The sequence below is a fragment of the Choloepus didactylus genome, chromosome 14, assembly GCF_015220235.1.
Source record: "Choloepus didactylus isolate mChoDid1 chromosome 14, mChoDid1.pri, whole genome shotgun sequence".
Taxonomy (NCBI): domain Eukaryota; kingdom Metazoa; phylum Chordata; class Mammalia; order Pilosa; family Megalonychidae; genus Choloepus; species Choloepus didactylus.
Window position 1 is genome coordinate 17,176,693 of NC_051320.1, and position 24,136 is coordinate 17,200,828.

The 24,136-nt window shown below is 38.6% G+C and overlaps 1 protein-coding gene across 2 annotated transcripts in view; it reads left to right on the plus strand.

Annotated features, from left to right (window-relative positions):
- Positions 1-24,136, plus strand: part of RAB2A (RAB2A, member RAS oncogene family) — a 135,436-nt gene that overhangs the window by 108,802 nt on the left and 2,498 nt on the right. For both annotated transcript variants that reach the window (XM_037803543.1, XM_037803542.1), the window contains exon 7: positions 23,250-23,318. In XM_037803543.1, coding sequence (XP_037659471.1) covers positions 23,250-23,318 — 69 coding nt within the window. The remainder of the gene's footprint in view (positions 1-23,249; positions 23,319-24,136) is intronic.

A 24,136-nucleotide genomic window follows, 5' to 3' on the forward strand; every position in this document is an offset into this window, starting at 1 on the left:
TCCAAAGTGTACAATCAGTTGTTCACAGTATCATCATACAGTCTTGCATTCATCACCCCAGTCTATTTTTGAAACATTTTCCTTGTACCAGAAAAAGTGAAAATAAGAGTTAAAAAAAAAAAAAAAAGTAAAAAAGAACACCCAAATCATCCTCCACCTCCCACCCTATTTTTCATTTAGTTTTTTGTCCCCATTTTTCTACTCATCCATCCATACGCTGGATAAAGGGAGTGTGATCCACAAGGTTTTCACAATCACACTGTCACCCCTTGTAAGCTACATTGTTATGCAATTGTTTTCAAGAGTCAAGGCTACTGGATTGCAGTTTGATAGTTTCAGATATTTACTTCTAGCTATTCCAATGTATTAAAACCTAAAAAGGTTTATCTATATATAGTGCATAAGAATGCCCACCAGAGTGACCTCTTGGCTCCATTTGGAATCTCTCAGCCACTGAAGCTTTATTTCCTTTCATTTTGCATCCCCCTTTTGGTCAAGAAGATGTTCTCAATCCCATGATGCCGGGTCCACATTCATCCCTGGGAGTCATATCCTGTGTTGGCCAGGAAGATTTACACGCCTAAATGTCAGATCCCGCGTATGGGGGAGGACAGTGAGTTCACCCACTGAACTGGCTTAGCTCGAGAGAGAGGGCCACGTCTGAGCAACAAAGAGGTACTTGGGGAGACTCTTAGGCACAATTATAAGTAGGTTTAGCCTCTGCTGTGCAGTAACGAGCCTCATAAGGGCAAATCCCATGATAGAGGGCTCGGCACATCAAACCGTCAGTCCTCAATGTTTGTGAGAACATCAGCAACAATCCAAGTGAGGAAGCCCAACACCTCTGCCTTTTCCCCTAGCTCCTCAGAGGTGCCCTGCATATATATTTTTATTCTCTGTCCAAATTGCTTTGGGATCTGTCACCATTTCACACTAACACTAATAGGTCTCACTTCCTATTAAAAGTTCCATATAGTTATGGTATTTGAACAAACTGTACAGGTAAAATTTTTTAGGAAATACAGATCTTGCACCAACTATACATCTCTTCCCTGGGTCTTACATGGAATTTGAAGTTTTAAAATGCAGTCAGTATTGTTCTTTACTCTTTGGCCTGATTTGTCCTAGTCCTAACCACTTCTGCTTCATTCATATCTGTAGTTGAAGTCTGGATTCTTTTAAAGCTTTTTTAACAGTTGCTATATGTGCTAATACCGACATTCATATCTGCCAAGTTCTAGCTCTGAGTTTCAGGTGTCACACAGATACCCAAAGTTCCAGGGATCAATCAGGTTATGCACAAAGGGATCAGCATCTCAGAATCTGGAGGTAGCCATTAAAATTCAGGAATAGATGTGACTGCTATAAGAGCTTACAATCTAGGGACTGTTACAATAAGCATTCCCCTGATAAGCTGTGTCATAAGGTTCAATTCTGAAGTTTACACATTGTAGTTAGGTCATATTGGTGAGGCATTATAGTGTTTGCCTTTGTGTCTGACATAGTTCACTCAAAATGCCGTCTACAGGTTCCATTCACCTCGTTGTGTGTCTCACAGCTTCATTCCTTCTCGCAGTTGCTCAATATTCCATTGTATGCACACACGACAGTTCACCAATCTGTTCCCCAGTCAGTGTACTCTTAGGCCACCTCCACCCATTGCAAATCATGCATACTCTCTTCATAAACACCAGTGTGCAAATGTCTATTCATGTCCCTGCTCTCAGATCCTCCAAGTAAATGCCCCCTAATGAGGTAGCAGGACCTTAAGGCACTGACATACTTAGCTTTGTGTGGAACCACCCCACTGTCCTCCAGAAAGGCTATACCATTCTGCCAATTTTATAGAGCTATATTCACATACCATGTAATTAGCCACAGTATACAATCAGTTGTTCATAGTGTCATCATACAGTTGTGTATTTATCACCACAGTCATCACTTGAACATATTATCAGTAGTAGTAATTTTTAAAAATGTAACCATGATACCATTATCATACCTTACATACTTAGCACTAATTCCTTAATATCTACTATCGAGTCTGACTCCTGTTCTTTTTTATTTCATTCAGGAATTCATGTTGGAAAGCAAGTATTTAGTTTCTTTCTTTGGTGTCTGGGGAAGAGTAATGAAAGGTTTTCTTCCTACTTAGAGAAACCGGAGGAAAGAGAACTAAACCAGTGCTTATTAAGCATCTGCCTTATGATAGACACTCAACACAACTTCCTTGTGGCAGGAAAGCTGAGGCCTCAATGGCAAACTATCCAACTGAAAAGATTACAGGATCCTATCTCTAGGGAGTGAACTGAAATTGAATATAAGCAAGAGCTAGTCTGCTAGAAATAGATTCAAAGAGGAATCATGGTGAAATACAAGGATAAATATGTTACTTTTACAGGATCTAAAGATTCCTGATCAGGTATTACCTTGGAGCGGAGGGACTTGGCAGTGTAGTTGGAGAAAATAGCAATCAGTTTTGGAAAATTTTATTCCAAGTGCTCTACCTTATGTTTTTGCTTCCTAAGGACTCAGGTTTGCCTAAGTATGCCATCTTATTCTCCCTTAGGAGGCTAAGCAAAGCTCCTTGGGAGAGGCATTTAACAGAGTGGGTGGAAACTCAGGGCTCAGACAGGAATCCATCCTCAGTCTATTCCCTGAACTCGGAGGACCCTCCCCTGTGAGAGTTGATTCACCTGAGGAGTTAAAAAGAGTCAGGTATCCCAGTTAACACATCCTGGATGTCCAGTTAGAGCGTGGGTTGGTGTTCAGGCAACTACAGATGGTCCTCATCCTCTTTTTATATACTCTCTTGGGAATAATTCAATTCCTTTCCCATCCCTGGCTCTCATATGTAGGGAAGTTGGGAACCTTATGCACTAAAATAACTTTCTTAATAGCCTTTTTCAAAATGTGTAAATTTCTTGACAATATGATTTATAGAAATGCCAGTATCCCAATTATGGACCATCTGACTAAGGATTCTTTTGGAAATTTAAGACTACGTGATTATTCATTAAGGTTAAACCTGAGGGAGGAGGGTACATTGATGCCTCGTTTCTGTTTATAACCAGATCTTTTCCCTTCTGCTATTGTGCTATAGTTTATTTACACATCTTAACCAAAATCCAGTTATTGTAACATGAGTAGAGACCATATTTAACTCTTATGTTTCCCCATAAAGAAATGGACAATTTGCAGCATAAGATAACACCATTTTTCCAGCCTTGGCTGTGTTGTTGCTGGAAATAGGTTTACAGTTAATCTTCAGGAGTAAGTTTTAGCTGGTGGGTCTACTGATTACTCACCTTAATGATTTCATCCATGAAGAATCTGTCGAGGGGAGAAGGGGCAAAGGTGTGAGAAAAATGCACAAGACAGCCTTCCCATGACAAAGAATTACGTCATCCAAAATATCTGTCGTATCAAGGTCTGGAAACCCTGAGTTAGAGTGATAAAAATATAGATAAATTCAAGGGCGTGAGGTATCAATAAAGGAATCCTGTTTATTCATTTAGTCATAGGAGGGATGATGCTATGACATTGATGTTTAAAGTGCTTCATTTCACTGACACCAGCGAAGGGAGTGAAGACTGAAAAACACTGAAGTTGTGAAACAATACAACTTCTGTTTTATAGGCTGTCTCTAACCTAGGAGTCCTCTAGTGAGTAGTATCTTCAGCTGTTTCAACCCCTATCCTGATGATACTGACCCCTGAGTCCAAGTTCATTATATTGCTGGACCATACTGACCAAATTCTTCCCACTTCAGGCACCCACATGAACAGCATCAGCAGCACTGCTCTGCTTGTAGTGTCTTGAACTTGTTAGTTTCCTATAACCATAGCCTCCTAATCTGCCAGTTGTTTTGTTCCTACTTGAATTTATGCCACCTATCCTTGAACCATGGCCTTAAATTCCTTAAATTTAAATGGCACCCAAGACTAAACTTGCAAATTAATTTCTAAGGAGCACGAAAACAAAATGATACCCTAGCCTTCCTAAATTAGATATCACCTACAGAAGTAAGAATTTCTCAGACAGGATTTATGAACAAATAAGATATCATATATACATATTAATAGCATTAATAAATATACATCGACATCTGTTATACACACATATACGTGGAAAACTTTCTCCTTATTAAACTTCTCTGTATTTGGAAACCACTGTGGTGTTCAAGTATTATGTTATGTATATTTGTTTCCAAATTATGTTATAATTTCCAAGTTACAGGTTATAAAAAAGGAATTTCATTGCTCCTATGAAGTGCTTTTTAATCAGCTTTATACAACGTGGGATGGCTCCAAATGAGATATTATCATTTATCCTTTTGTTATTCACTGAGGAAATAACACTCATAAATGTGATAATAGAAGTACCCCCCAGAGTTTATCTCCTAAATGTCAAGAAAATCAAAAGGCCCATTTCAACCAAAATATTCTTGTCTATATAGTATGTTCAATAGTAACAGGAAACCAGAACTCATTCTTTATATGTTCAATTCCCTGTTCCTGATTTTTTAAATGTAATATTTGAATGTCTTACATGTTTATTTGACCTTGCAGTACATAGAAAAAAAACAAACCATCCTTTTTAGTAGCCTATTATTTATTCGTGTAATAATTTATGCTAAATGTGCTTAACATTTATATTGCCTTTGCACTTTGTATTAGGAAAATGAGGTGAGAGGTTTTTTTTTTACTTCTGGTTGACAAAAAAAGAAAAAATTCTTATGACTTCCATTTTAATAAAGATTTTGTCAATAAGGAAATAGTCAACTATGTGATCAGCAATAAGTAATTTTTTACGTATGGTTTTGAAATAAACAGTCCCTGTCTCAAAGGTCACTAAGAACACAAAGAAATCATGTCTCCGTGGGAACTGCCCTGTCTCCCCATAGAATGTGTCTCATTAGCTACCACCAATACTGCCACCCTGCAGCTCATTCCAGAACCAGAACGTGTGTTTGCAGTATCCTACTCTGGAGGGTTCTGGGAAGAACTGACCCTTATGATCTGTAGTGAAAAACTGGGGAGTCCATATGATTATGAGAAGCTCCTCCTCATGCCACCAGAATCAGATGATCTCGTTTGCACACGTGCTGTCCACATGTAGAAGAGTGGCGTATAAAAGGGAGATTTTCTTTCAGAAGTGTTTTCAAATGATTAATGCATGTCAAGTATCTGAAATAATCATGCAGTCATGTGTATGTGTATATGTATATATATATATATATGTTTATGGCACTTTGTCTAAGTTCTTCCAGACACACTACACCCATTTACATAGAGGACTCAAACCCAGGCGTTTAAGTTCCCCCTTCATTCCTCTTTATATTTACCAAACTTTAGAGAATAGCAGTAACAAGGATTATTCTGTCCTTCTCTGAAAGGCTTTAATTAAAATAGCCACTTCTGAATAGGGTCCCAGGATCAAGCAAGTTTAGGAAAAAAAAAGCTGTAAGCATATCCTCCTTCTGGAGAATCAGAGTTCACAAAAGCATATTAGTCTTTGTTAAGAAACTTGGTGGCTTTTATTTAACTCAGTTTTCCAAATTTTATTTAGCCGTGGAATTGGAATTTGGGGTTGTATAACATCTGTTAATACACTGTGGACTTTCAGAAAGGAGTCGTGTCTCTCTTATTTTGCTTATTTTCTTACTTTGCAGTAACCTGTAGGGGATGAGGGGATATAGAGACTACTTCTTTTCTTAAGTTCATAACATCTCCAAATACATTTATTTTTAAAATTCAGTTGTATTTTAGAGCAGTGCTTCTCAAACATTAATGTGTGTACATATCACCTAGGGATCCATTAAAATGCAGATTCTGGTTAAAATGCAGATTCTGGTTTGCTAGGTCCGGGCTGTAGCCCCAAAGTCTGCATTTCTCCGTGGCCCCCAAGCAATGGCAATGCTGCTGGGCCTGGGATTGCAACCTGAGGAGCTGTAGATCCTGTTTGGAGAAGCTGAGTTGGCTGGTAGAACCTGGCAGAGTGCTTCACTTCCCTTCTCCTCAGAGACATGGGTCCTTCACACCTTCAGGTTATCTCCACCCTCCCTTTCAGCTTCTAGTTAGTGCTGTCTCTGTTTCCTCATTCTTTTCCACACCTCCACCACACCCTCACAAGACCAAGGTCACTCATTGCCACACCAGTCAGAGGCTTTTCTGCTCTTTAACAGTCCCTCAGGCATAGGTGATGCTTGTGACTATCCTTCTGTAAACTTTGTTCTTCCTTAGCTCCATGAAACCGTGCTCTCTTCTTTCTTTGTGCCTCTCCATACTTCCCTAGACTTTTACCCGCCCTTTCTCCCGTATTGAGGGTTAGCCAAGTGCATAGCTTCGGGTAACCTTCTTCGGCTGTGTTCACCTCCACATTATAGCAGCTGCCTGGACAGCTCTATTGCAGGGGGTCCTCGGACCCTTCTAGTCTATAGCCCTGCTTTGCCTCCTGCATACTTAAGGCCAGTGAACACCCCCACCCTCACCCCCACACCCCAGGCCAGAAGTCATCCTGTAGTGTCCCCTTTCCCTTACTGCTTCACGGTCATGTATACATTTACTATGAATTGCTTTCCATCTGTTGCCTTATTTCTATCTGTTAAATCTCTCTCTAGATTGTCCTCTACCATAATTGCTTCCTAATTAGACTCCCTGTCTTCAGTTTTCAACCCTCAAACCCACCGTGACTCTGTCCTCCACATTGTTGTCTGTGAGGTTGTTCTAAAAATGAAAATTAGATGTCACTTACCAATTTTATTAAAATCATGCAGTGGTTTCCCCACAACTTCAGAATCAAACCACACAGTTTCCCCACAGCTTCAGAATCAGCTTGGAAGACAAGACACTCTGATCCCCACTTCCCCTCATTGTGCTCTTCCTGTTAAACTAATAGTTCGTCAGCTGGGTGGACTCTCTCACCCCCTCCATAAAAAAAGTGTGCCCCACACTTGAAATGCCCTTCCTTCTTCACTTTCCCATTCTGCTTGCCCCACTTCCCTGACCCAAGGGCTGATCAGGTCCAAAACCTCTTCTGGGATGCTTTCCATGGCACACGCCCCCCCACCCCCCATCACCATCACACACATACACACACAGTCTAAATTTATATATGCTTTTTCTGTATTCATTCCTATGTAATCTTGAACCCAAATTTCTTTTAGTACTCTGTCATTGTGCTTGTTTTTCATATCAACCTACCGTAGGTCAGAGTTTCTTGAAGACGTAGGCTATGACTTTTCATCTCTGCCTCCCCAACACCTAGCACAGCCCCTCCCCCCACACAGTAGCGAACACATTTGACCTGTCATGTGTGTGTTCACTTAAGTTGCCCCTGTCCTTCTTCCTTCCATCTTTAGTCAGGTTATGCTTTGGTCCCACTTCATGTAGGTGGAATTCGGTCCCAACCCTGTCTTTGCCCTAGGCATTCTAAACTATGAAATATTAGAAAAATGAGATGCGTAAATTTTTGAAGATTTCAGAGTGCCCCATTAGTGATATATTTACTTCTGTGATTCCTTCCCTGTTTTTCTCTGAGTATTTTCCCTCTAAATGAGAACTTATTTTCTCAGTTGTTACCGAAACTCACAGTATTCTCTTCCTTGTAAGACCTCTAAAGGCTTAATAAAGGCAGTGGAGGAGTGAATGTTGGTTAAACTTGCCATTTGCCCAATAGTTGTCACTTTTTCAGATACTATTCTCAGTCTTTTAGCCATTTGCAGGTTTTCTTCCTGTCTTCATCAAGAGAAGAGAACTTTATTTAAAGTTGGGAATGATCAGCACTGGAAATTCCTGGCTTAGCTTCTAAAGTACTGAAGATACAGCCAAGACAACAGCTGAAAATATAGCTAACTAGCCTTAAGACAGATTGCAGTGACTACCTGATAGGTTAGATGGATGTCTAGGTCTGGGGAGAACAAATGAATTAATAAGGCTTGACTAACTAAGACCAATAGCTAACAAAGGCCCCTTGCTAAAACTTGTATTCTGTCACTATTCTTGAAAATGTAGACTTAATTTGTATTGCGACGACACCTTACTTGCCTTGGGCTTTGCTGTGAGTGGAGAAACAGGTATTTTTAGGAAGCTGGAATATGGTTGTCAAAGAAAGACTTGGTTGTCCCCTTAACACTATTCTCAGTGTTGGGCAATAAATGCTGAAGCCTCCACATGACTTTTTTCTTTCTTTCTATGTTATTATTTTTTTTAACATGGTTTTATTGATGTATATTCACATACCCTGCTATCATCCATAGTGTACGGTTATTCACATGCCATCATATAGTTGTGCATTCATCACCAGTATCAATTTTTGAACATTTTCCTTATTCCAAAAGAAATAAAAGTAAAAAAGAACACCTAAAATATTCCATTCCCCCCCCCCCCATTCCACCCTACTTTTCATTTAGTGTTTGTCCCCGTTTTTCTACTCATCTGTCCATATACTGGATAAAGGGAGTGTGAGCCACCAGGTTTTTACAATCACACAGTCATACCATATAAGCTACATAGTTATACAATTGCCTTCAGGAATCCAGGCTATTGGGTTGCAGTTCGACAGTTTCCAGTATTTCCTTCTAGCTATTCCAATACAGTAAATACCAAAAAGGGATATCTATATAGGGCATAAGAATGCCCTGCAGAGTGACCTCAACTCCATTTGAAATCCCTCAGCCACTAAAACTTTGTTTTATTTCACTTCCCCCTTTTCGTCAAGAAGATTTTCTCAGTCCCACGATGCCAGGACCAGGCTCATCCACAGAAGTCATGTCCCGTGTTGGCAGGGAGATTTCCACCCCTGAGAGTCATGTCCCATGTAGGGGGGAGGCGGTGAGTTCACCTGCCATGTGGGCTTAGAGAGAGAGAGGGGGGCCACATCTGAGCAACAAAGAAGTTCTCTGGGGGAGACTCTTCGGCACGATTATAAGTAGGCTTAGACTCTCTTTTGCAGTAACAAGCTTCATAAGGATGAGCCCCAAGATTGAGGGCTCATCCTACTAATTTGTTAGTCCTCAAAGTTTGTGAGAATATCAGTAATAACCCCGATGGGGAAGTCCAACATTTCTGCATTTCTCCCCAGTTTCTCAGGGGGGCCCTGCAAATACGTTTTTATTCTCTGCAGAAATTACTTTGGGATGTATCGGGATTTCACACTAACCTGTACAAACTTACTAGATCTCACTTCCTGTTCAAAGTTACATGTAATTACGGTGTTTGAATAAACTGACCATGCAAGTTAAATTATTTAGTGTGGTGCAGAAAATATAGATCCTGCACCAAATAAGTCTGTCTTCCCTTGGTCTCAAAGAGAAGTTGAAGTTTTAAAACACAGTCAGTATTGTCCTTTACCTTTTGACCTGATTTGCCTTAGTCCTAACCAGATCCTCTTCATTCATAACTCTAATTGAAGTCTAAACTCTTTTTCAGCTTTTTATAACAGTTCCTGTATGAGGCAATACTGACATTCATAGCTGGCACACTCTAGCTCTGAGTCTCAGGTGTCATACAAATACCCAATGTTCCAGAGACCAACCAGGTTGTACACAAAGAGCTTAGCATCTCAGAATTTGGAGATAACCATTACACCTCAGGAATAGATATGACTGCTGTAAGAGCTTACAATCTAGGGACCATTACAATAAGTGTTCCCCTGATAAACTGGGCTCTAAGATTCAGTTCTCAGAGTTTACACATTGTAATTAGTCCATGTTGGTGAGGCATTATTTGTCTTTTTGTTTCTGGTGTGCTTCACTCAAAATGCTGTACTCAAGATCCGTTCACCTAGTTGCATGTCTCAGAGCTTCATTCTCATAGCTTCATTCCTTCTTGCAGCTGCTCAATATTCTACTATATGCATATACAACAGTCACCATTCTGTTCATCAGACATACTCTTAGGCCACCTCCATCCATTGCAAATCATGAATACTGCTGCCATAAACACCAGTGTGCCAGTGTCCATTTGTGTCCCTGCTCTCAGATCTTCCAAGTATATACCCCATAATGAAGTTGCCGGAGCTTATGGCACCCACATACTTAGTTTCTTGTGGAACCAACACACTGTCCTCCAGGTAGGCTACACCATTCTACTTCCCCACCAACAGTAAATTCCTCCAATGACTTTTAACTTAAAATCAGACCTGACCTTACCAGGCTTCCAGCATCACTTGAGGATAGTTTACTTTGAAAACATCAACCACTCTCCTCCATGTTTTTGGAAGGCTTTAGTCAGCGCCTCCACCCCTTATTTGAAACGTCATGAATGATCCCAAATTAAACTAACTTTGAAAGCTATGTACATTTTCTCTTCCTAAACCAGTGTGGCTACACATCACTGAAGAAAATCATGTACATATATGTATACCATGCACATATACACACACATTTATGTATAGTATATATTCATATATAGATGCACAATTATAGAGATCTCCACCTACCAAGGCTACCACGTATAGGACACAAGCATTAGAATTTCACATGTTAAGAAGAATCCTCATTCCCTCCTTGAAACCTGATTGGTCTCAGTTCATCACATAACCTCCCTTCTCAGCCACTCAAACCAAAAGGAAGTCACCCTTAAATACCTTACCATTCTTACCCTATCGTTTACCAAAACCTAGTAATCTCTCTAAAGTAGCTATTAAATTTGATCTTTGTTTTCCATTCTTGTTGCCAGTGTCTTAATTTGTCAGGCCTTCATATCTTCTAGGTTATTGTCCTAGACTCCTCACTGGTGTCTCATTGCTAGCCCTGCCCACCTATAATTCATCTTCCATACTGCCCTCTGATTTCATCCCTCCCCTGTTTCTGCCCTTTTTGGAGTTCCTTGGTGCCTGTAAGACCACCTTTCTAACCTCACCTCACATGCCTGCCTGTCCACAGCTTCTAATGGACCCTGCTTAAAGTCACTGCATGGGCTGCCCTTGTCCTTTTGCCTCTGTCCAGAATGCTCTTTCCTCCCCTTCATTCTAATAAGTGAATGGGAGTTTGTCATTCAGGCCTTTGCTCACAGATCTTTCTTGATGGATTTTTTGCCATCCAAGAAATAGTCATGGCACCTTCTAAACAACTATTGTAGTGGTTCCTTGCCATGTTTCCAGTTTTGGACATACAGCTAACCTTCATTGCTGTATCCTTAAGGTCAGAGATACTCCTTTGACCTGAATGTCCTCAGTGCCTGCTACAAGTCAAGCACTCAGTAAATGCTTTTTGGACGGAAGAACTAAGACCAAGGAATGAAATATATCTGTCTGTTATCTCTGACAGAATGTAGAAATAGGAAATTCTTAATATGGTAATCCCCTCACCTTTCTAATCCATTGCTTCTGATTTCTTCCCCCTTTAATTCACTGCTAAAATTAATCAGAATTTGTTTAGAACACCTCCTTTTCCTTAATGAGCATTCAGTGGTGGTGATTGCTTTTTCAAGTGAAGGAAGGAAACAAACTTTATACACTTACAAAATAATCCTAGAAATCCAAAATAGTATCTAGCTATTATGTTCAATTTTAACTGCAACATAAACAAAACGAACAAAAATTCCTTTGTCTTGTGTTAAAGATAAATGTTCCTAATAAAGGGAAGATTAATATGGTGGAAAGAATATCAGATACTAATTCTGTCTTGGCTGTAATTAAGTGTGATCTCAGGCAAGTCATTTCTCCTTTTTGCAACTCAGCCACATCTGTAAAATGAGAGATTTATTGTAAATCAGTAGATTTAGCTGTGGCATCCATTCTACCACTGAGACACAAGGAGACTGACTATATAGAAGAAAAAAAAGCAGAACTGCTTTAATTTGGAAGCAGAGAGGCTGTGCAGAACGAGGGGGAAATGAGGAGGCAGTGGGCTATCCCCTACTCCCCAGCTCATCCCCAGGGGGTGGCTTCTGCAGATTTTCCCTGAAATAGGATTTGAAAGCCACTGCATTGGATGACATGTGAGTCCTCTTCCTCTAAGCTACATTACAAATTATTACAACATTTTAAAGTCACAGAATCTGAAAGAGTTTTGTATTTTAAACTCCCTAATCACAAATTCTAGTCCAGAGTTCTTTCACAGGACTTTTTCCTGTCTTTTCCTATCTTTGCATGATATTTAAATCTTAAAAGTATACTTTATTATCTAGGGCCCACTGTATACCCTAAAGAATAATACTTAATACGTAAAGAGCAATATGTAATGTGTTAATTCACCTCTTTAATAGTTTAGTTTTATTTACTTAATGAAGATATTTTACCTGACTTGAGAGCATTGAACATTGTTTTCCTTTCTTTATCTGCGGTGTTTGCAGGACATATTCACAATTAGCACCTGTGCCACAGCCTCGTCCCCAACCCCACATACACCATTGCTCCCAGACATTCACGATAGTGGAATCTAGCAGGCACTGAGTGCTTACTGTGTGCCGGCACTGTTTCCAGTGGTTTACATTAATCGTCATGACAATCCTTTGAAGTAGATGCCATTATCCTCATTTTACAGAAAGGGTAACTAAAGGGTACAAAGGAACACAGCCAGTAAGAGGTGACACTGGGGCGTGAACCTACACTGTCTGGTTTCCTTTGGCTGTTTTACTAGTTTTACAGGTTTAACTTCATTTTGTAAACCTAGATTTTCTTAAAACCCGTGGAAAGACAATTAAAATCAGTGTCCTTATTTTTATACATATTGTGAATTTCCTTTCAGAAATAATGAAAACCCATGTAATAAATCACTTAGCACAGTGTCTGGCACACAGTAAGTGCTTAGTAAATCTTGGTTATGACTGGCTTAGGCAAATGGACACCTACAATGTGCATAGCATTGATCAACAATTTAGAAGAACAGTAAACAGCATTCTGTTTATCTCATGTTTACCAGTTAAAAGAGAAAACTAATCACTTAGTTTACAAGTTGCTTTACTCTAGCATCTTTTGAAAATGTTTAAACCATCTGAAATACTTTATTTGATTAGTTATTTTGTCTTATCTCACAGATGCTGTAATTTTTATGTTGCCACCAGGTGGCAGCATGTTACATAGGGAAATAATTTAAATGTTAACTCGGTTATACACTATAAAATAATTTATTTTCAGTATTTTGCCTTAAAAACTGCTAAACCATAATAATAATAATAATAATATTCCATGTTCTCCTTTGCCTCTATTCTGTTGGATCGGTTTTGAAGGGCCTGTTAGTACTTTGTCTCCAGTGTTGAGTTCAGCCTGCCTTAGCCCTGTTCTACCCTCATGCTCTCTCTCAGTGAACACAGAAAATTTATTTTTCCTGCAACTTTAACAGCCCTTGTGGTTAGATTCTCTCAGTTATATTGTTTTAGTTCCACTATTTGTTCCCCTTCTTTGTATCTTCCATAGTACCTAGAGAAGTTCTGAATATGTGGTAACAATGTAATAAGTGCTCTTGTGGTACCAAATATCACACATCAGCTTGTAGGTATTCATTTTTTCTGATAGCTAAGTATATATCTGAAATATACTGCATTTATCATTCTTTGTGATTATGTTTGTTTTAATTTTGTGATACAGATGTCCCTGAAAATTTGCTTAAGTTTAGGTATTATCAGTATCGTTCAGATAACTTCAGCCAAGAGTTGAAAGATTAGTGTCTGGGGCAGAAGGCAAGAGAATTAATGACTAATGAGGAAAATAAAGGTAAAGGACTGAACATGGCAATTAATCAAGGTAGGGGGAGGGCTGGTAGTAAAATGAAGATAGAGTCAGGCTTCTGATAGTAGACTGGAACCCTACAAGGGAAAGCAAGATGATCACCAAATTAAGTTGACTGCAAAGAAATCTGTTAATACTTCATAATCAGGGGTCTGCCTAAATTGTGTTTGTTTCACAGTACTGAGATCATTTGACAATATGAGTTTCTCAGCATTTTTTCCTCTTCTGTAACCTATTAATATTCAGATTTGACTATTTGAAATGTAGTATATAGATGAATATAATGTTGTTCTTCTACTTCTAACTTGTATGTAACCAAATGCATAATGATGTTTAAGATTTCATGGTTAAAAATCCATTTTCAAAATATCATGTTAACTAATACTAACATTTACTGTAGGTATACCATCAGCTTAGTTCATTTTTCTGATATTGAGGAACTAAGTATTCAAGATAGAGTGAATTTACCCAGGTTACAAAATCTTAACCTTGTTAAACATCAAAACTTGGAAAAATAATTTTTTAACTTTTTATTTTTAAATATTTTCAAAAATAATAGAAACCCCATACGGAGAACTCCCAACATATCATTGTGCCACATTTGCTGTATCACTCTGTCCATCTATCTATCAATTCGTTTTCTGAATAACTAAATGTAGATTGTATACATCATACTCCTAGAACACTTAAATACTGCCTTATACATTTCCCAAGAACAAGGATATTTACTTATGTAATATGTGACTTTGATCTATTGTTGATTGTAAGTGCACTTATCAACTTTAGGAAATTTACACTGATATACCACAGCCTATGTTCCAGTTTTTTCATAAGTCCCAGTAATGTCCCTTTGAGGCTTCTCTCCTCCCTTGCTAGATCTCACTGATGATCACACATTGTATTTATTTAATTGTCATTGTCTCTTTAGGTCTTTTTTTTTTAATTGTGGGATCATATATACATTATAAATTTCTCTACCTCATCCATTTCCAAACGTGTCATTGAATGGGATTAATTATAGTCACATATTACGGTATCTTCATCCCCTTCTATTACTAAAAGTTGCCCGTCTCCCCAAACAGAAACCCTAAACCCATTATGCATTAATTCCCCATTTCCCCTACTTCCACCCTGGCAACCTGTATTCTACTTTCTGTCTCTATGAGCTTGCATATTCTCTGATACTTTCTTTGTAGTTACCATGGGGCTTAGATTTAACATACTAAATCTGTAAGAATCTTGTTTGCTTTGATACCAACTTAACTTCAATAGTATACACAAACTATGTTCCTATACCCCTCCATAACCACACCTTTGTGTAGTTTTTTGTCAAACAAATTACGTGTTTATCGCAGTATGAGTCCCAAAACTACTGATATCTCATTACATTTTATACATTTGCCTTTTAGATCCTGTAGGAAGTAAAAAAGTGAAGCTCCAAACCAAAAATAACCCTAGTAGTGGCATTTATATTTACCCCTGTGGTTACCCTCACCGGAGATCTTTATTGCTACATGTGACTTTGATCTGTTGTTGATTGTCCTTTCCCCTCATCCTGCAGAACTCTCTTAAGCATCTCTTATAGGGCTGGTCTAGTGGTGGCAAACTCCCTCAGCTCTTGTTTAACCTGGGAATGTCTTAATCTCTCATTTTTGAAAGACAGTTTTGCCAGGTATAAAGTTCTTAGTTGGCAGTTTTTGCTTTCAGCACTTTATAAATTTATCTTCCTTCTTGCCTCCATGGTTTCTGAGGAGGAATCAGCACTTAATCTTATTACGTCTGCCTTATATGTGACACATTGCTCCTCTCTTGCAGCTTTCAGAATTCTCTTTTTATCTTTGGCATTTGACAGTTTGATATAATATGCTGTGGCGTGGGTCTATTTGGGTTTATCCTGTTGGGAAGTCGTTGAGCATGTTGGATGTGTCTGTTAACATCTTTCATTAAATTTGGGGAATTTTCAGCCATTATTTCTTTGAATATTCTCTCTGCCCCTTTCTTACTTCTCTTTCTGGGACTCCCACAGTGTGTATATTGGTATGCTTAATGGTGTCCCACAGGTTCCTCCGGCTCTGTTCACTTTTCTTCATCCTTTTTTCTGTCCTGTCCTCAAACTGGATGATTTCAATTGCCTTATCTTCCAATTCACTGATTCTTTGTTCTGCCAGCTCCAATTTGCTGTCAAACCCTTCTAGGGAATTTTAAACTTCTGTTACTGTAGTCTTCAGCTCTGTTTGGTCCTTTTCATATTTTCTGTATCTCTTTTGATATTCACTTTGTGTTCATCTGTGGTTTTCCTGATTTCCTTTACTACTTTGTCCCTGTTTTCCTTTAGCTCTTTGAGCATATTTAGCACTGTTTTTTAAGAGTCTTTGTCTGGTATGTCCCAGGTGTGAGCTTCCTCATTGATTGTTTCTAATGCTTTAATCTCCTCCTTCACCTGAGCCATCACTTCCTGGTTTTTGTATATTTTGTAACCTTTTGTGGAAACCTAGACATTTTGATATTTTAATGTATTATTGCTGGGATTTAGACTCTGAGGCATCTATTCCTTAAACTGGTACCCAGATAGTATTATGAAAGAGCTTTACTTGATGTCAGGAGCTAACAAAAAAAAAGGAAGGAAAAAAAAGAAAACACCTTTCCCAGTCTTTGCAGTTTGACCTGTGCAAATGCTCTCCTTCGGTGATCATCTGTATAGTTTAGAGAATAGCTCCAGGCCAAAGCTTATGGGCCTCCATGGTCCTTTCTGCTCTTGCATTTTGTCTTGGGCATGTGCAGATGGTCCTAGAAATTCCCCCCATTTACATGTTTCCAAATATCCCCTCTTCCCTAGGAAACAGGTTCCTCATAGGGCACTGCACTGTGTGTCCTACAGCCAGGAATCCCTTGCCCCAGGCAGCATGACTTGACTGCTTTCCCACAATGTTCTGTAGGAGAGCTGGGTGAGCTGCTTTCTACATGCAGGGCAAGTTCTGGGGCAGCGAGTCCCTCAGGCCTCCAGTAGACAGATTGAGGCAGACATGCATGCTCCCAGTGTGTGGCCAAGAGGGTTACTCTGCTCGCTCTAGAACTGGGACCGAGGGAATTGCCTTGGGAACAGACCAGCTCCAGGGCACCATGAGATCTACTGCTTCTAAGTGGCCTTTTTCTTCATTCAGCGCTTGCCCTGTTATTGGAGTCCTTTAACTGTTTTCTGAAACTATGAGAAAGCTGTTTCTGCGAGTTCTTGTTGATCTTTCAAAGCTTCTGTGGGCGGGAAGGAGCCCTGAATCATCTCACTCCACCATCTTGATTGCAAAAAAAAAAAAAATTTTTCATGAAACCTTTTCGAAAATGTGTTCTGTATTTCTTAGTTAAACCGCAGATACTGACCCTCCCCCTCCTTGATGCCTTGAGGCCATCACCAGAAACACTGCTGTGCTCTGCCATTGGGAATGTTGGAGATGTCCCCTGTCTGTTGCTCTCACTACCTTTAGTTCCAGGCCCATTGCCTCTCCCCTGGCACCACAGACTCTCCCAGGCCTTCTTTCTTTCTCCTTCTCCTCCCTCCCTCTTGTAATTTGCTTCTAAACCCTGGGAAATAGAAAAAATAAGACTGATTAAACTTAGGTCTAAAATTAGAAGGAATTTTGAGCTAAGGCTTCTAGTAAACCACGAGCTTTAGTGTGAAGGCTTTGTACTATGTATTAATCTATTGTTAATGTCCTAATAGTTTTTCCTGTGTTAGGTTGTTAGGTCGCTGACCTACAGGTAAGTTAGTTTTATCAAATTTAGTTGTTGAGCTATAAATGTTTAAGATAAAAACCTAGTTAAGGTTATTTAAAATATTCATCTTGTTTAAATAATAAGAATAAGTTTGGTCTTTTTTTCCCTCTTGAGGTGAGATTATGATCTAGATCTGTTTTACCTATGCTCGCCCCTTGGTGAAGTCCATAAATATAAAAGCCCAAAGAGATGATGCATGTAAACAAAAGAAACCAGGATTTCATCCATGTAAGCCTAGTGATACCCTTTAGATATTTCCTTACTAAGAGCAATTGAGTTTAATAAAGGATTTTTAAGTACCTGCTCTGTTTTAGGTATTGTGCTAGGCACTTGAGATTCAAAAATAAATAATATGTAATATCTACAGATAAAGTGTTTTTAAAGGAACAGCTCAGCCATTCATATTAAAATGATTCTCTTAAGTGAATATTAGTACTGCCTTGATATTTACAAAACTGTGCTTAAAATGTATTTTAATGTATTATGTATTTCCATAAATGAAGTTAGTAGTCTAAAGTTGGATTAGAAAAATCTCTACCTTGAGAAGTATATATGGGAATTGCTTTCTTGATGAATAGAGGGAAATGAGCAATTAAAAATCCCTGCCAGAGATAGACCCTCAGATCTATGGCCGACTGATCTTTGATAAGGCCCCCAGAGTCACTGAACTGAGTCATAATGGTCTTTTCAACAAATGGGGCTGGGAGAGTTGGATATCCATATCCAAAAGAATGAAAGAGGACCCCTACCTCACCCCCTACACAAAAATTAACTCAAAATGGACCAAAGATCTCAATATAAAAGAAAGTACCATAAAACTCCTAAAAGATAATGTAGGAAAACATCTTCAAGACCTTGTATTAGGCGGCCACTTCCTAGACTTTACACCCAAAGCACAAGCAGCAAAAGAGAAAATAGATAAATGGGAACTCCTCAAGCTTAGAAGTTTCTGCACCTCAAAGGAATTTCTCAAAAAGGTAAAGAGGCAGCCAACTCAATGGGAAAAAATTTTTGGAAACCATGTATCTGACAAAAGACTGATATCTTGCATATATAAAGAAATCCTACAACTCAATGACAATAGTACGGACAGCCCAATTATAAAATGGGCAAAAGATATGAAAAGACAGTTCTCTGAAGAGGAAATACAAATGGCCAAGAAACACATGAAAAAAATGTTCAGCTTCACTAGCTATTAGAGAGATGCAAATTAAGACCACAATGAGATACCATCTCACACCGATTAGAATGGCTGCCATTAAACAAACAGGAAACTACCATGCTGGAGGGGATGTGGAGAAACTGGAACTCTTATTCATTGTTGGTGGGACTGTATAATGGTTCAGCCACTCTGGAAGTCAGTCTGGCAGTTCCTTAGAAAACTAGATATAGAGCTACCATTCGATCCAGCGATTGCACTTCTCGGTATATACCCGGAAGATCGGAAAGCAGTGACACGAACAGATATCTGCACGCCAATGTTCATAGCAGCATTATTCACAATTGCCAAGAGATGGAAACAACCCAAATGTCCTTCAACAGATGAGTGGATAAATAAAATGTGGTATATACACACGATGGAATACTACGTGGCAGTAAGAAGGAACAACCTCGTGAAACATATGACAACATGGATGAACCTTGAAGACATAATGCTGAGCGAAATAAGCCAGGCACAAAAAGAGAAATATTATATGCTACCACTAATGTGAACTTTGAAAAATGTAAAACAAATGGTTTATAATGTAGAATGTAGGGGAACTAGCAATAGAGAGCAATTAAGGAAGGGGGAACAATAATCCAAGAAGAACAGATAAGCTATTTAACGTTCTGGGGATGCCCAGGAATGACTATGGTCTGTTAATTCTGATGGATATAGTAGGAGCAAGTTCACAGAAATGTTGCTATATTATGTAACTTTCTTGGGGTAAAGTAGGAACATGTTGGAAGTTAAGCAGTTATCTTAGGTTAGTTGTCTTTTTCTTACTCCCTTGTTATGGTCTCTTTGAAATGTTCTTTTATTGTATGTTTGTTTTCTTTTTAACTTTTTTTCATACAGTTGATTTAAAAAAGAAGGGAAAGTTAAAAAAAAAAAAAAAGAAAAGAAAAACAAGGAAAAAAAAAAGATGTAGTGCCCCTTGAGGAGCCTGTGGAGAATGCAGGGGTATTCGACTACCCCGCCTCCATGGTTGCTAACATGACCACAGACATAGGGGACTGGTGGTTTGATGGGTTGAGCCCTCTACCACAGGTTTTACCCTTGGGAAGACGGTTGCTGCAAAGGAGAGGCTAGGCCTCCCTATGGTTGTGCCTAAGAGCCTCCTCCCGAGTGCCTCTTTGTTGCTCAGATGTGGCCCTGTCTCTCTAGCTGAGCCAACTTGAAAGGTGAAATCGCTGCCCTCCCCCCTACGTGGGATCAGACACCCAGGGGAGTGAATCTCCCTGGCAACGTGGAATATGACTCCCGGGGAGGAATGTGGACCTGGCATCGTGGGATGGAGAACATCTTCTTGACCAAAAGGGGGATGTGAAAGGAAATGAGATAAGCTTCAGTGGCGGAGAGATTCCAAAAGGAGCCGAGAGGTCACTCTGGTGGGCACTCTTATGCACACTTTAGACAACCCTTTTTAGGTTCTAAAGAATTGGGGTAGCTGGTGGTGGATACCTGGAACTATCAAACTACAACCCAGAACCCATGAATCTCGAAGACAGTTGTATAGGAATGTAGCTTATGAGGGGTGACAATGGGATTGGGAAGGCCATAAGGACCACACTCCACTTTGTCTAGTTTATGGACGGATGAGTAGAAAAATAGGGGAAGGAAACAAACAGACAAAGGTACCCAGTGTTCTTTTTTACTTCAATTGCTCTTTTTCACCCTAATTATTATTATTGTTATTTTTGTGTGTGTGCTAATGAAGGTGTCAGGGATTGATTTGGGTGATGAATGTACCACTATGTAATGGTACTGTAAACAATCGAAAGTACGATTTGTTTTGTATGACTGCATGGTATGTGAATATATATCAATAAAATGAAGATTAAAAAAAAAAAAATCCCTGCCAGCTATTGTAATAGATACATATCTCTCGCCTTCAGAGTTCTTGACATTTTTTGTAACATTAGTGAGCAGATATTGTTTGACCCCCAAGGTTCTCAACTAAGAAGTTTTATTTGACCTCTAATAAGCCTTACCCTGTTTGGTTAATGTTCGTTATATTTGAGAACTCAACAATTTCAGTCCCTGGCCACATGCTTTTAAAACAGGTGTGCTAATGTTTGCATTTGTATTGTTGAGTTTTAAAGTTCAAGGACCCATTAAAATTAATCCTTATATATTTAGAGATCCAAATTTTTTGCCATGACAACGTATATAAAATGATCCATTTAAATGGTATTCTTTCTACAGTATGCACAGAGAGGTGGAAAATATTTTAATGTCTATAATGTGTATTCACACAGTTTGAATGACAGGTAAGTGTGGCATTGTTCAGAGACTACTACTTTGAGATGGTAGGAATTGGAAAATATAAACACTTGTTATATTTCAACTATAATGAAATTATTACAAGTCTCTCAAATATAAAATACATCTTAAGTCCTTCAGTTACAGCTATGTTTAAGGTGCTTAATAAAATGTTAAATACTATTTATGTAATAAAATTAGTAGTAACTTGTGGAATATTTTATAGCATAGCTTTCTTAAGCCAGTTTTTTAAATGATTCATGAACAGATTTGCAAAAGGGCGATTTATTTACACAAATTGGCACATTTAGTAATGAATTCTGTAATAGAAGTGCTTGTTTATGTGAAGTTAGAACTCATTTATGATCCCTTGTAGTTGTCTAATGTAGTAGTGAAATGTGCGCACATGGATTCCCCTATAAGGAATTCCAGCCCTGTGAATTTATGAATCTGTTGATGTCAATATTTAGTTAGCTTGGTTGCTAAAGCCGTCACAGTAATTGACATGTTATTGGAAATAAAGTTAAGTTTTCCCTTATTTATATGGATAACTTCCATTTTGAGGAATGTGAATCAGTTCAGAGTTGGCTGAAAGCCAGTTTCTCTCTCACTGAAACGCCAGGGCACTCATGAAAAATGCGCTCACTTTCTAAGAGCCTTGTGAATCTGCAATGATTAATTCTTCTCATTATTTTGCTGCAAATTCTCATGACCCTTTGTGATGATTCGATCAGCCACTTAGCGTTTATGCATATTCATATCTCTGTGCTCCTGCCACGTTTGCCCAAATCTCCTTCACTGACTGTGGTGTGTGCTTGGTGCAGTAATTGAGCTGCAGTGGATTGATTACTCTGGGGAGCGGTAAGGCCTTTAAAGGTGAAAACATATCAGTCCTGTTAATTAGGAAACAAAAGCTCTGGTGGCAAGTTCAGCAGTCAAATGTTTCCAGTGTGGAAGAGAGGGAAGGTATGATTTGTTCCTTTCCATGCACCCGGTTTACTTTTTAAAATTTGAATTAGGTCTGTATCACTGGTACTGAGCCACTGCCAAGAAGAGTAGAATGCTAATTGAAGATAACCTAACTTATAATATTGATTAGTACGATTATCTTGATCTCTCAAATCTGATAGTTTAGAACCTCTCTGCACTTATTTACCTCTTCTTCAGCATCATCAATATTTATTTTATATACATAATATATTTATATACATATAGAACACTTGTGGGTTAATTTTGGCATGGAGAGGCTTAATTTGGTCTGAGTGTTCCAGCACTAATATTTGGTCAATTTAGTAGTATGCTGTAATGAGAAAAGAGTTAAACTTCAGTCAACATGACATAGAAGTTGAGCTGACTTTTAGCTCTTTATTGTAAGCATCCTTTGAAACCTTCCCTCTTAAACTGTGTAACAGTGTCCTCCAAAAATAAATTAGTTTACCAAGGAAGGTCATAATTTACCTAGTTTTACATTGTGTTTTTCTCATGTGTGCTATTTGTGCATTATGATATTCTCTTTTCCCCCATGGTCATGAATGTTTCTTTTGAGATATGATTCATATACCATAAAATTCACCCTTTTTAAGTGTACAATTCAATGTTTTTTTGTATATTCACAAAGTTTGCACCTGTCACCACTATCTAATTCCAGCACACTTTTAATACCCCGTAAAGAAATCCCATACCCACTAGCAGTCAGTCCTCTTCCGTCCTCTCCCCAGTGCCTGTCAACCACTAATCTGTTTTCTTTCTCTGTGGATGTGCCTGTTTGGGACATTTATGGAATCATGCAATATGTGGCCTTTCACCTAGCATAAAGTCTTCAGGGTTCAGCCATGTTGTCTCATGTATCAGCAGTTCATTCCTTTTGATGGCTGAATAACTTCCCATTGTATGGCTAGACCTCATTTGTTTTGCATTCGTTGGGTGATGAACATTTATGTTGTTTCTGCTTTTTGGCCGTTGTGAATAATGCCGCTAATGAATGTTCACATGCCTCCTTGTCTTGGTCCTGATCTTTGGGGGAAGGCTTTCAGTCTTGCGCCACTAAATATGATGTTAGCTCTGAGTTTTTTGTAGATCCCTTTATCAGGTTGAGGAAGTTCCCTTCTCTTCCTAGTTTTTTGAGTGCTTTTGTCTTGAAAAGGTCATTGGATGTCTTCAAATGCTTTTTCTGCATCTATTGAGATGATCAAGTGGTTTTTTTCCTTTATTCTATTAATATGGTGGATTCCATTTATTTTCATATGTTGAACATTATGATATTCTGTAGAGTTTTATGTAATGTTCTTTCACTGTTGTGGTTTTAAATAATATGTACCAATTTCTCTACTTTGTATTTCAGGCATTTATTAATACAGCAAAAGAAATTTATGAAAAAATCCAAGAAGGAGTCTTTGACATTAATAATGAGGTATCAACATATAAATACTGCTGGCTAATATTAATTTAGATATGAATTTTACTTATTATTTGGATTCATGATTTTACATTTTTTAATTCTTAAGTTCTTCTATGATAGTTTACACATTAGTTTACAATCACCTAACTGAAAACTTATGAATAGTAAATACTTAAATGTTGATACTACAGTAGAGTATCACTTTAGCTATGAAAGTGGATTGAAGTAAATGACCCTATCCACTTACTGCAAGTGACACAAAACAGATGAAATCCCCTAGAGAGAGGTGAAAGTCAGTTTCACCCACCTGTCTGTGTGGTGGTGTTTACTTTGGGGAATAATCTTCTAGTGTGTAAACACGTGCTTTGTCACTAATGCAGGACACCCTCTCAGTTGTCTGGTATGAAGCGGTGGGGAGGGACTCAATTGGGAAGTTGCACCCACTCTAGCATAGCATATTTTCAGGAGAGTATATATATGAAATTAGCAGTAAGTTTTTGGTAAAATTATTTTGAGCTGGTTTGAGTCAACATGATTAGGATAAAATGTAAGGCTTTAAAGCATCTAATTCAGAGTGTTCACCAAAGGTCAGTATTTTGACCCAGATTCTCACTATGCATTGGGCCTTATTTATTTCAGATGTTTATATGGAGATAGTATATTATTTAATCTTACTTAAGTATTTTTGCCATTCTGTGTTAAGATTTTTTGTTGCCAAGAGAAACCTGGTTCCTCCACCAATTGCATTTAGGAAAGGATTGTGTTAGGGAGCCATTGCTTTTGGTGTCTCTTGGCCTGTGTGTAAACAAGGCTCTCTAATTATTCACCTT